General features: G+C 43.5%; 1 protein-coding gene across 1 annotated transcript; it reads left to right on the top strand.

Annotated features, from left to right (window-relative positions):
- Positions 1-3,204: 3,204 nt before the first annotated feature.
- Positions 3,205-10,898, top strand: viml (vimentin like). The gene is given in 16 exon segments (XM_084707631.1): positions 3,205-3,214; positions 5,899-5,926; positions 6,010-6,046; positions 6,049-6,128; positions 6,130-6,194; positions 6,197-6,519; positions 6,765-6,821; positions 8,226-8,244; positions 8,247-8,301; positions 8,303-8,318; positions 8,501-8,662; positions 8,835-8,960; positions 9,263-9,483; positions 9,579-9,622; positions 9,722-9,810; positions 10,452-10,898. Coding segments are annotated over 16 exon segments (1,374 nt in total). The 3' UTR covers positions 10,494-10,898.
- Positions 10,899-12,740: the final 1,842 nt, after the last annotated feature.

Below are 12,740 nucleotides of genomic sequence, written 5' to 3'. Positions count from 1 at the left end.
TATTTGTTGTATAGCCTGAAGGTGTGAATTGTAAATACAGTATGGAGCATTGTTTTTCCTTTCAGTCCAGGTCTTTGGCAAAAAGGAAACATTTATATGAACACTGATGAGATTTATAATACAGAGTATGAGAAATCTAACACAGAGCATCAGACATTGTACAGTATACTCTTATGGCAGCTTTTGTCAACAACTGTATACCTACTCATTTCCTTTGATTGTGAAAATACGGAAAATAAACAACCTCAACTTTAGTCTTCAAGTTTTCTGGTTTTTCAGACTGAAGTATTTACATTGACATTGTAACTCTGTGGGGTCACCCAGTGGCAATAGACAGTACTGCCCAAATTCACAACAGAAGGAAGTTGTACAGTATAAGTGGTTCGAAGGAATTTGTTATGAAATTAACTAATTACCTATATATTTCCTTTAAACTTCCTCCTTAAAATGAGACATTCTACCAAAAGAGCACATCATTCAAGTTCATGTAGAAGACGTGGATTGAAGAATTTCTGTTTTAAAACAGGGCGGAAATGGATAAAACAGAACAATTTGATTGGTCTGATGAAGAACAATGCCTGTCTCACATTTTCCATTTGCTGCCCTGCTTCTAAGCCAATATATACAATACATACAAGGACCTCTTCTGTCCTGTAAACTCCATTAAATTGTGCGGTGGAAGTCATCATGACAGACCCATAATAGGCTTTCAATCAAATCTGTCCGATGTTTTATGAAGAAACCAATATCAATGTAATAATACCAGCTTTATACTGACATTCAATTATGATCCTAAAATTGAATCAACATTGTACTGTATAGCCGTGTGTGAATTTAATAGGAGCTTAAAGTTACTTACATTTACTCATTTAGAAGATGCTCTTATCCAGAGCGACTTACAGTAAGTACAGGGACATTCCCCCCAAGTTAAGTAAGGCACAACTTCATTTTGGCAAGGCAGGGAATCGATCCAGCAACCTTCTGATTACTAGCCCGACTCCCTCACCGCTCAGCCATCTGACTTCTGTCTGAAGTTATATGACAATTCTGTTGAAGGTCAACTTGATCATGTCTCAACCTGAACATACAAACACTATTTGGGAGTAAATTCACAATTGTTCACATAACAAGAAGCCAGTTGTCAAGACAAATTGTTTATGAATACCCCTATTCACTCCCGCCACTACTATCTTCTGAGCTGTCTTCCCCAAGGGTCAGGGGTGTACCATGCTTCTATTTAATAAGCATGCACAAACAGTTGTCACTGCTTGATTCATGAAGTCAGTTTGAAATATTTCAAACAGCACAATAGAGAAAACAGAGCATACAGTCAGTTTGGAGATAAGACAGATATATTTATCTATGAAGAAATAATTCAGTCATCCACATTTAGCAGACGCTCTTATCAAGAGCGACTTACGGTAAGTATAGGGACATTCCCCCCGAGGCAAGTAGGGTGAAGTGCCTTGTCCAAGGACACAACGTCATTTGGCACAGCCAGGATTCAAACCCATAACCTTCTGATTACTTACACACAACTCCTAACCGCTCAGCCACCTGACTCCCTCAGGCATCGCCTCGCCTGAGTGAATTCAACACCACTGTTCCTGAGAGGCTGAGCCCTGGGGAGGGAAGGAACAGAGTGCTGTGTGCTGATGTCAGACTGGCTGGGAGACACCCTCAGGAGGGCAGAACCTGAGAGTGCATCTGACACTTAGGGTGCTGGTGGATAACACATTGGCTCCTGGTGTGAGGATGTATCTAACCTTTTACCTTAGGACCAATATCCCAAGATGAGGATGAGAACATTTGGGGTTACTGTTTGTGTGAGATAAAGTATGTGAACACAGGAAAAGATATGCAATATTTTATTTTAAATGACAGACACACACACACACACACAGACTTAAAGAAAGAACATTTCTACCAAGTAGTCCTATAGACAGTTTTCTCTCTCTGGACAAAATCAGGACACGTTGTCATAGAGACCTGGACAATAGATGCTGCTATACAGTCCCTCTGGACTTCTATCAAGTTCCAACCTGCATAAAAGACTGCACTTCCTCAGCCCACTTTACTGGTAACATTCCTGTTGGTATAGTCTAAAGCATTGATGAATACACAGCCTGTCAGATACAAACTTGAAAAAAGGAGTTATATACAACCCTCCTTCCTAATCACAGGTCACATAGTATGGAACCACATGAAGCCATCAACAAACAGTGAATCTTACAGTATACTAAGTCTGTTGACACTTACAATCATATCAATAATAAGAAATGTGCATAACTGTATCCACCAAAACGTGTGGATGATATTGCATTTCCTCATAACTCCTGCATTGCTAACGTGGTAGGGAGTAACAAAAGGCTGGCCTTCAGGTCATGTCCAGTGTTCACCTTCGGACAAGCCAACCGAAACAGGACGCTCTGGCTCAGAGAACTGCTGTGACTGTTTTGACTCGATCACCATGGAAACTGAGCCCACAGTATGATCACAGTCATGGGAGATGAAACAGAGAAGCTTTTCCCTGACAGCGCTGGTCTGGGCCCATGACATCCCAAAACAGAAGCACTTATCTTCTACCAGCTCTCATGGTTTGGGAGCAGTTGACTGGCATAAGTAAGGTTGCCAAGTTGTGTTGCTTGAGGGAAATAACGTTTTGTTAATGTCAGTTAAACTATGGTCATAATACCACAATAAGTTACTTGCTATTTGTCCAACACATTTGATTTTTAAACATACTGTGGTGGTGGTAGGTCTATGGCATTCTCTGATGCTAGCTAGGTCTAATAGTTGTATTCCAGTACAAAGTGGCATAGAGGCTTTTGATTTACAATCTCAAACAGCAATTAGAATCCCACTGTCTGCATTCCGTTGATCAATGTGAAACATGCGCCTAAAAAAACTACCAGTCCTCTGTATTGATTCAAATCAATAGAATCTAATTCTAACCCACTCTGTCTATGCCCTTGTCTACTCTGGTTCACCATAACATTCTGGGGCACTCCATTATTCTTCTGGCCCACAAGTGGACAGGAGACTGAAACAAACCTCTCAAATGTAAAGAACCATTGTCACCATCATTTACCTGACGGACTCATTCATGTCTCTGCAAATGGATATCCACCATCGTCACTCCAATGAATTGCGATGAGGATAGTGACACAATATATGCACTGCTCACAAATTAGAGATGGAGGCATGGCTGGAGGTATCTATCTATCTTTCCTCCACACATACACACACACACACACAACATTTTGTGTCTGCAGATGTGAGCGTTGCTTTGTCCACCTAAAAAAAGCTTCATAGGAATATCCTGAAAGCGACTCGACCGCTCCCCACAGCTTGAATGATTAGATCATGCTGAATTGTGCAGTTACAGTGTGTTGTCAGTTGTCTCTCCAGAATAGCTTCAAAGCTGAGCAGTTGGCTCTTTTAAGATTTGGGTGCATTCAGAGACGCCTCTCTCTCTCACTGTAATTGGATCTCCTACAGTAATCGGATTGGTTCAGGTATTGCAATTTTTAAGGATTCTCACAAATGAGTGATGTGCATTCTCAAAGATGGTTTGTTTGGATGTGAAGAACTCTAAAATCACTCTACCTTCCAGAAAAGTAGAATCTGTGCAACAAATGTAATGATATGCTGCCATGCACAGTACCCAACTTTGAAGGTAATGGTTCTTGTTTTAAGTACAGTCATCTGCTTTGTTGACAGTGGATGTCCTCTTAACGTAATGGAGACAGCATTCTCTCAATTACATCACACACCCAAACACCAGTACAAACAATAACAGCTCTCATCTTGGTACTTTACGTTTCTTAGGTCTGTGTGTGTGTTCATGTGTGTTTGTGCATGTGTGGCGTAATAGGTGTGAGTGGAGAATTTGAAGAGTGCAACAAATCTGAAAGAATTATTCAGACAATATTCGACAGAAAACCTCAAATGGTCCGAAGTGTAATGAACAGGAACTAAACATATCGACAGCAGCAATAGCCAAACCAGTGCCAGGAACGGCACTCTGGTAATTCAGGAGTGTTCCATCCACACTGCTTTAGCCCCATGCCACTGATGTTCAACTTTCAATCAAATGTCTCTCCCTTTCGCTCTTTTCAACTGTCATCCTATTGGCTGTCTGAATTTTCCACATTTAGCCACTTTAATGCAGCAGAGGTCAGACAGAAGAGGTTACCGACACACAGCACATAATCTGCCCCAGTAAACACTGACCCCCAGCTACAGTACTAACATCACCACAGGGCTTTGTTAAACTGTTCAAACAAACGAAACAAATGAACCCCTATTTTGAATGAAAACAAAAGACTCCAAGATTCCATCCCAACTCAGAGTTGACTGAGGTATGAATGTAGTAGATTGAACAAATCTGCATCCATTATCAAACTATACATTTTCAATTGTTAAAATGACACATCCATTGTGTCTGAAGGAATATGGAAATATTTATTTGGCAAAGGTGGGGTATATATACTGATATTAAAATACACTCTCATTGGGGTCGATGGAAGGATAGGGTGGAGAGGGCCATCAGCAGAATGTCAAGCTCCAAACTGCAGGTGCACCGGGACAGAAGGCTACGATTTCATTACCTCCAGCTGTGCCCGTCTTCGATCGGAATCACAGAATATCAGCACTTCTGGGCCAGCACAACAGCTTCACTGGCAGAATACAGGCTTCTGTTTTCACACTGCCTGTGACTTGCCTAAAAGCAAATGAGTTTAGACAGTACTGTACCTGCTGGCACACAAACACACACGTACATGAACATAGACGCATACAGAATGAGAGAAATAAAAGCAATCAAATACCTGTCACCTAATTACACAGATGTGCCTTTTTCGGATCATACAGACAGAAGTCGGAAGAGGTTGAAAATGGCTAATGGGGTATTTGATAAGCTTTAAGTGCATTGATCATCCCTATAAGGCCTGCAGCAAAGGCTGTAACTCTGGCTAACTTCTACAGTAAAAATCAATCCTTCGTTTTTTGGGGAGTTGTAGCCCATAAAAACAGCTTTAGCTTCTGCTGACCCATGTGCATGTGCATACCGTGGGTCTGTCACGGTCAAACTGCTGTTACTGTTTGTTCCCTGGCAGAAACCTTACAATCGATAACTGATTAAAGTTCAGTAGTTCAAGTTCAAGTCTTTTATTGTCAGTTTATACACAGAACAACACAAGGTCAGACTGAGCACTGAAATTCTTGGGACAGACAATGCAAAGCAACCTGGCATAACATAACATATTCAGTTTTTGACATTGATTACATCTATGATAGACTAAAATATAATAAAACTCCTAAATATACAAAATAATATACAGGACAGGATACTAAACCTCTCATACACATAATAACCTATACTAATCTTATAAACCTATACTAACGTAATAAACCTATACTATAACTATACACCATGGCGCAAAGATTTACTCATAATCAGGCTGGACAATTTATAAGTACTTTCAGTATAAGTATAAGTAAGTCCAAGCACTTATAAGTATAAGATTATCCTCAGAAACATAACGCATATTCCCTATGCCTTGACTTGACCATGGTGTTGATCATAAATCAAATATAGTGAAAAGTTTTGCTCACGTCTCAGAACCCTATCCCTTTTCAGAAAACATGCCTCTGATTCTGTCCACCATGCTGGATTCAGTTTAATTAGTTTTTGACTGGTTCCTGTAATAGTCATTTTTAGACATATATATGGGTATAGTGTTCCATGCGGTTGTAGCTTAAGAAGAATAGCTAGAGTTAAATGCTTTCGTTCTCTCTGATAGGATTCCCGTGGTGCCACTCAAATTCGCAAGGCCAGTTATTTAATTTGCATAAGGAGTGGACTATAAATCTCGTCCCGGGACACATTTTTAGTTTCGGGGAACTCCACGGAGACAGCAAGGTACAGCAGCAGCAAATTCCAGGAGAGCATTACATCAGCTAACCGTGTAAAAGACTGCGGGATAGCCTTCACAATGTCTTTAGAAAAACGACTTCCTCATACGAAAGGATGTTTGGAGGAGCAGGAGACCTAGCTGGTCGGGCCACTCAAGCCGTCAGTTTTCCAGCCCAATGCGCTCCCGGGTGTCCTTTGGTCTCTCCTCCCGCACCGACCATCCGTGCAGCGAACCATAGGGTCCGCAGCAGTGCACCGATGCCTCGTATGTCATATAAAGTTTAGACTTCTCCTGTGCCGATGCGATAAACATCGAATTTAAAACCAACCGCACCAATGAAAAAGCGCAGATGCAAAGTCTGAACGACCGTTTTGCCAGCTACATCGAAAAGGTACGTTTTCTGGAGCAGCAAAATAAGATTCTCCAGGCGGAGTTGGAGCAGTTGCGTGGAAAAGGTACTTCGCGCATTGGCGACCTTTACGAGGAAGGAATGCGGGAACTCAGACGTCAAGTCGACCAACTACAAACAAAAAGGCCCGAGTCAAATATGCACCGGGACAACCTTGCAGACGACATCGAGCGACTTAGAGAGAAGTAAGCCCAGATACAAATTAATTCAAAAAAAGTTTTTTATCAATTGTTGTTTAATTTGTACATATAGGCCCTAATTACATGAATATATGCTGTTTTGGACAGTAGTCGTTGGAGTTTGTTTTTTGTTAGTTTTTTAGGGGGGCTGGGGTGGGGATGGGGGGGGGGGGGGGGTGAAGAGAAGAGTAAATGTTTGCAAAGCAGCACTTTGCTCCGTCAGTCACCTGAGATAAACTTTTTCTGTCTTTGCAGGTTGCAGAGATTGTCCAGCGTGAGGAGGCTGAAAACACTATGCATAGCTTCAGGCAGGTATGATCAACACCTACTGTTCCTGTAAAGGTCCTGCACACTGACAAACACATTTGCATGACATAGTACAGTCAATCGCGGCCCTATAGCTTTAAAACAGCGAACTCAGACACAAACTTGAGTTTAAACACCTTCCCTCCTAACTTGTTTTTCCTTATCGAATCTATCAAAGTTGGCCATGCGAAACAAAGGTATGCAACCAGGGGATGTCAAAACAGCAGATACAGCATTAAAGTTGGGCCTGCTGCACTGGGCTGGCATAAACGCCAAGCTGTGTCTACGGTGCCAAGTCAAGCCTGCAGTAGGGGATCTTTCTCTGCCAGTCTGGGTGGCTGGCTGGTTCGGACACAACCAGAGCAGTCTGGACGCCAGTGTTTATCAGAGCGAAAAGAACACTGTGTGATGTGTCCGAGTTTGGGAGACAAGCTCTGTCGACAGAGTAAATGTGATTACTTTATAACACACCTCACTGGCTCAGGCGTGAGTTGTACCTCGCATCAGGATCGGTCACAGCCATCTTTATGAAGTAGGGTTAGAGGTGATGCTCTTCCACAAGGTATCCACTATTACATAGGCATGAAAAACAAGAGAGGCATTGACTGTAATACAGTTTAAATGCAGTCAGTGCCAGTGACACGTGCATTCCATTTGCAGTGTGATTTTTTTCAGGGTCAGGGGACTACGTAGTTGGTTCAGGTTGACTGCTGAGGAGAGCAAAACCGCAACCTTGAATATCAGTAGACCGCAAGGGTGCAAAGGTTCGATTTGAACATTGATTGGTAGTGGTAGTAAACATCACCCCATTTGCTAACACCTCCCCTAATTATCGGTGGGGATGCTTTGATTGTCTCTTGATATTGGCAGGGAATCCCGACTGCCCGACCCTAAACCTACGCAGTCCCTTTGGCTAGCCAGAGTGGCAGCCAGGCACACAGAGGGCAGAGCCAGTCAGCCTCAATCCAGGAACACTGCTGAATGGCATACTTTGTCTTAGGCATTGAGGGCTGGGCAGAGCTGCGTCCGCGCTAATACCTCAATTACCAGCAGCGCCAGACAAAACCGGCTGTTGTGGGGTTTTGTGTGTGTGGTTTGTGTTATTGTGTTTGTGCACAATTGTTGTCCCTGGTCAGTGCACTGGGTTTGCCTGTGTGTGTGTGTGTGCAGTGTGCACTGTGCACTGTAAAGCATTGTGAACTGAAGTGGCAACATCCTCATTGTATCTGACAGAGCAGTACCATGTACAACGTAGAGTTAGTGTTTCCTGAAGGGGAGGGCATTGTCCAAAGCTTGCCACTACTGAGATTTGACATAATGGTGGCGTGCATGAGCTGTGTGGGTCTGTGTGAGTAGTGTGTGAGAGTTCCCATAACAAGGAACCCATTCCTGATAGATGTACTTATGCAGGATGTGGATAATGCTGTCTTGCCAGACTGGACCTGGAGCGGAAGGTTGAGTCACTTCAGGAAGAAATCAACTTCCTAGAAGCTTCACGATGAAGTAAGCACCCGTTTACCCTGTTCGCCCTTTCCCTCTTAACCCTGGGTCCCAAATTTGTTTGATTTGACTTGGCCAGCTACCAAGAACCAAGCTGTTCAGCAGCTCAAATAAAGCACACAATGCAAAAATGACTTGTTGGGACTGAACTCACAGAGCATCTAGCTAATGTGGCTGACCCCCAGGAGCTGCTGGAGCTGCAGATCCAGATGCAGGAGCAGCATCTGCAGGTGGACGTGGACGTGGCCAAGCCGGATCTGACAGCGGCACTGAGAGACGTGCGTTTGCAGTACGAGAACCTGGCCACCAAGAACATCCAGGAGTCCGAAGACTGGTACAAGTCCAAGGTACAGACTTATAGGGTGTTTCTTTGGCTGTTTTTAGACAAGAAGAAACAAGTTTAACAAAAGGGGGTTAAACCCTGGCTCCTAGTGGCGTGGGCATGTGTTAAATGTTAAGCTAACAGATCATAAAGTACAGATCATCTCTCTCTCTTTACCTTGTGCTTGTGAATGGAAGTTTGCTGACTTGACCGAGGCAGCAGGCCGCAACAGCGAAGCCCTCCGTGTGGCCAAGCAGGAGGCCAACGACTACAGACGCCAGGTTCAGGCTCTTACCTGTGAGGTGGACTCCCTTAAAGGCATGGTAAGTCTGCTTGGTCCTCTCCCGCTCACATCAACATGGGGGGAAGACGGGATTGAGGAAGTAGAAGTCCCATTTTCAGAATGTCGCACCTTCCTGTGTTCTTCAAATTTACACCCCGTCGCAGATCTCAGGGAGAATGTAAAAATAATACTTATTCGTCTTCTATGTTGTTTAAACTTAGACTTAGCCTGACTTAATATGTAAAGGGATGTTGACAAGGGAACACGAAAGGGAAAGTGTCTGTAGAAAAGAGTACTCTTTTTAGGGTTTGTCCTCCCTTTGCCCCTCCCTGACACAAACAGAATGAGTCACTGGAACGCCAGACGAGGGAGATGGAAGAGAACTTCTCCTTGGAGACCACAAATTGCCAGGACACCATTGGGCGTCTGGAGGAAGACATCGGTAACATGAAGAATGAAATGGCCCGTCACTTGAGGGAGTATCAGGACCTGCTCAATGTCAAGATGGCGTTGGACATTGAGATTGCCACCTACAGGAAGCTGCTGGAAGGAGAGGAGGGCAGGTGACATGGATTATTGTTACGGTTAACTCATAGTTTTTATTCCGTAAAAGACATATGTGTTTCTGTGTTGTTATACAAAACATACTGTTTTACAGGATTTCCACTCCACTGCCGAACTTCTCCTCCATGAACCTGAGAGGTAGATTTAGCTCTTCATCAAAAATGCAAATCCTAAATGATCAGATGAATCGACGATGACTGCTGAGTTCTCAATATAACACAATCTTCATGTCACCAGAAACTATGCTTCTGGAGTCCAGACCCCATGTGGAAAGTACAAGCACCAAGAGAGTTCTGATCAAGACCATTGAAACCAGGGATGGTCAGGTATGACCTTAGTTCAAACCAATATGACAGAGACTACTATGCATCATTGAAGATACAAAAGGCCTCATATACTAACATTGCGACCGCAGCTTAATCTGCGGACGGTGTATTTCCAGTGTATGTAGCAAATAGCGGACGGTGTATTGACGCATTTTGCGTGGGATTTATCAAACCAGATCCTCGTCAGGCAATCAGCGTCCATTAGTGTTTATTAGCGCGCCGTTAAAAGACGGGAAAATCGCCTGCATGTAACTGCCACCATGGGTATTTCGAGTAAAAAAAAAGTTTCGCGAACAGGAGCTTGAAATATACACACCCACTTTCCCTTATACCCTCCCAGCAGCGGTGATCTGCGTTTTTACTCAAGTGCGCTGTCTTTGTAAATACGGTGTTGTCTTTACCCGCTATTTCATGCCTGAAATGGGCGCAATCCTGTTAGTTAATGAGGCCCAAAGAGGGATATTAACCAGGCAATGTTATTATTACTCTTTGGTACTTTTGGTACTTGCCACAAAATCCTTTTTATTTTTTTGGGTGCACACACCAGGTCTCCTACTGTGAGTCTGTAATTCGATCAAATGATTTCATAATTTATGAAGACATTAATGACAGACTCCTAATCAATTTGTTGTCATCCACAGGTGATCAATGAGTCTACCCAGAACCACGATGACTTGCAGTGATCTCCACTGTCTCAGTGTCTCCACTGACAAAACACCTGTGGCAACATGAAGTAAAAGCATTTCCCCTCATTTAAAACAAAACCTCTCCAAAATATCTGGGCACCAGATATGTATGCTGTATGATGAAAGGCCTGTCAAGAGGCCCTCCCTATATTTAGACAAAAAAGCCGAAAAAGCTTTCAGCTGAGAAATGATCATCACGTTACCTTGAAGCAAACACCGACCAGCAGCTATACACTCTTTGTATATTTCTATGGTCTGTACAAAATAATTAAATGTAACCAAAACTTGTCAGCAAATGTTTGAAAAGCAACACCTTGCTCCCTCAGTCTGCACCTGTATGTTTAATGAAAATAAAAACATTCAGATACCCTCATAGCATTAATAAACTATTTTGAAAAGTTACACATTGGTTTTGAGTGGCATTCCTTCTCTGCACAGTCCACCTGATCCACTTGTAATGGTGGGTGTAAAGCAATCTACAGTTATTACTAAGTTGCCTTTAAAAAATCCATTGCGCACTCTGATGGTTGATACAGTTCTTCTGGAAAAAAAAAGGGAAAAAAAAGAAAATAACAATTGAATGCGGCTACTCGCCCAAACAACCCCGATCTTATCTGCTTTCAGCCCCGTACCCAACACAGGCCGTGGCCAAGGCCGTTGCTGGAACAACAACCCCCCTGGAGAGTGCTGCTGCGAGACTCTTTTGCAGTCCCTCCCTCCCTCCCTCCCTCCCTCCCTCCCTCCCTCCCTCCCTCCCTCCCTCCCTCCCTCCCTCCCTCCCTCCCTCCCTCCCTCCCTCCCTCCCTCCCTCCCTCCCTCCCTCCCTCCCTCCCTCCCTCCCTCCCTCCCTCCCTCCCTCCCTCCCTCCCTTCCAACAGACACCTGTGGATTGTTGTCTCTGTCTGGGACATAAGCAAGGCTGTCTCCATGGCAATACAATCTGCAAACTGAGAATCTGACTGATTGTGGCCTATAGGCGAAGGCGACAACCCAAGCCGACTCACACATTAAGTTTCACCTACAGATATGCCATCACGCCCACCGACCCCCATCCAACGCCTTCGCCTGCTTCGTTCCCCCAGTGGGACAGCCGGGTCTGTGGCCAGCGCCTATTATGGCTGCAGGTCCAGATGCTGCTTGTTTGCACTGGCTTACCTCTACACCCCACCCCCTCCCCCCGTTGCAAGTCATGAGTTTCTGTAATGTTGTACAATGTATGTGCTTATGTGCTGAGGTGTTTTTTTGTGTTCCCACACTGTACTCCTCTAGGAGCATAGTCTGGGGGTTGACTTTTTTATCTTCTCCCCTCTCCTCATGTTCTGCTGAAATTTTCCAGATAGCGCCGATGGCTGTCTCGGTCAGTACCTTCCGGCCAAAGTAAATTCCTTGTCTGTGCAAACTTTCATGGTGAATAAAAAAACAATTCTGATTCTGTTAGAATGACCTGGTCTGAGAGAATAATGAGGGGGTAGGTTTGATACTAATTGATGACCTGTTACCACACAGTGAATTTGGTTTCGAACAGGTTACTCAAACTAGGTACAAACTGACAAACTAGTGAGATTTAGCATTTCACGACAATGTATCTTACACATTTTGGTTCTAAGCCAGGCCAGTGTACCTCAATAATTCGTGAGATTTGAAAATGAGTCTATGGTTTGTCATAATGTGACTAAGATTTGATTTAGTACATGGCTATTGTTGACTGACTGCCATCTACTGTTCAACGTTATGTTTAAAAAGTTGTTTATTTATCGCTTGATTATAAAAATCCTGGCTGCGCTCAACAATGCAATAGGCAAAGGTTAAAACCACATTAATCCTCTGCAGACAAAAATGCTTTAATTTAACTTAACCTATTTTTCTCCTCGTCATTTGGATTATACGGGGCTCTATTCAACCTAGTTAGTGTAGCTTGTCGTTGCTAGCCTTTGCCCTCGAGAGTTCCTTCTGTTTGCCAAAAAGAACAACTTTCTGCGCGTGACGTCTGTCGTCAAACAGGCTGCGCACGGGGAGAACAGGCTGCTCGAGCAGTCTACCTGATACGAATAGTTTCTCGAAACATGAACTTGTCTTGGCAATTGCAAACTATTTCACTCTGGGGAACACAGTAGGCTGTTTATACGATGAGAATATTTCGGCAAATGAATAAATTGAATGGAAAGAGACTGCTTCTTTGAAAACCAGAGTAGGCTATTCAGAAAATGACACCAACCTAAACTGAATAGCATTCAAATATTTGGA

This window comes from Hypomesus nipponensis, chromosome 10 (assembly GCF_054491055.1).
Source record: "Hypomesus nipponensis isolate SF chromosome 10, ASM5449105v1, whole genome shotgun sequence".
Classification (NCBI taxonomy): domain Eukaryota; kingdom Metazoa; phylum Chordata; class Actinopteri; order Osmeriformes; family Osmeridae; genus Hypomesus; species Hypomesus nipponensis.
This window is presented reverse-complemented; position numbering and strand designations above follow the sequence as displayed.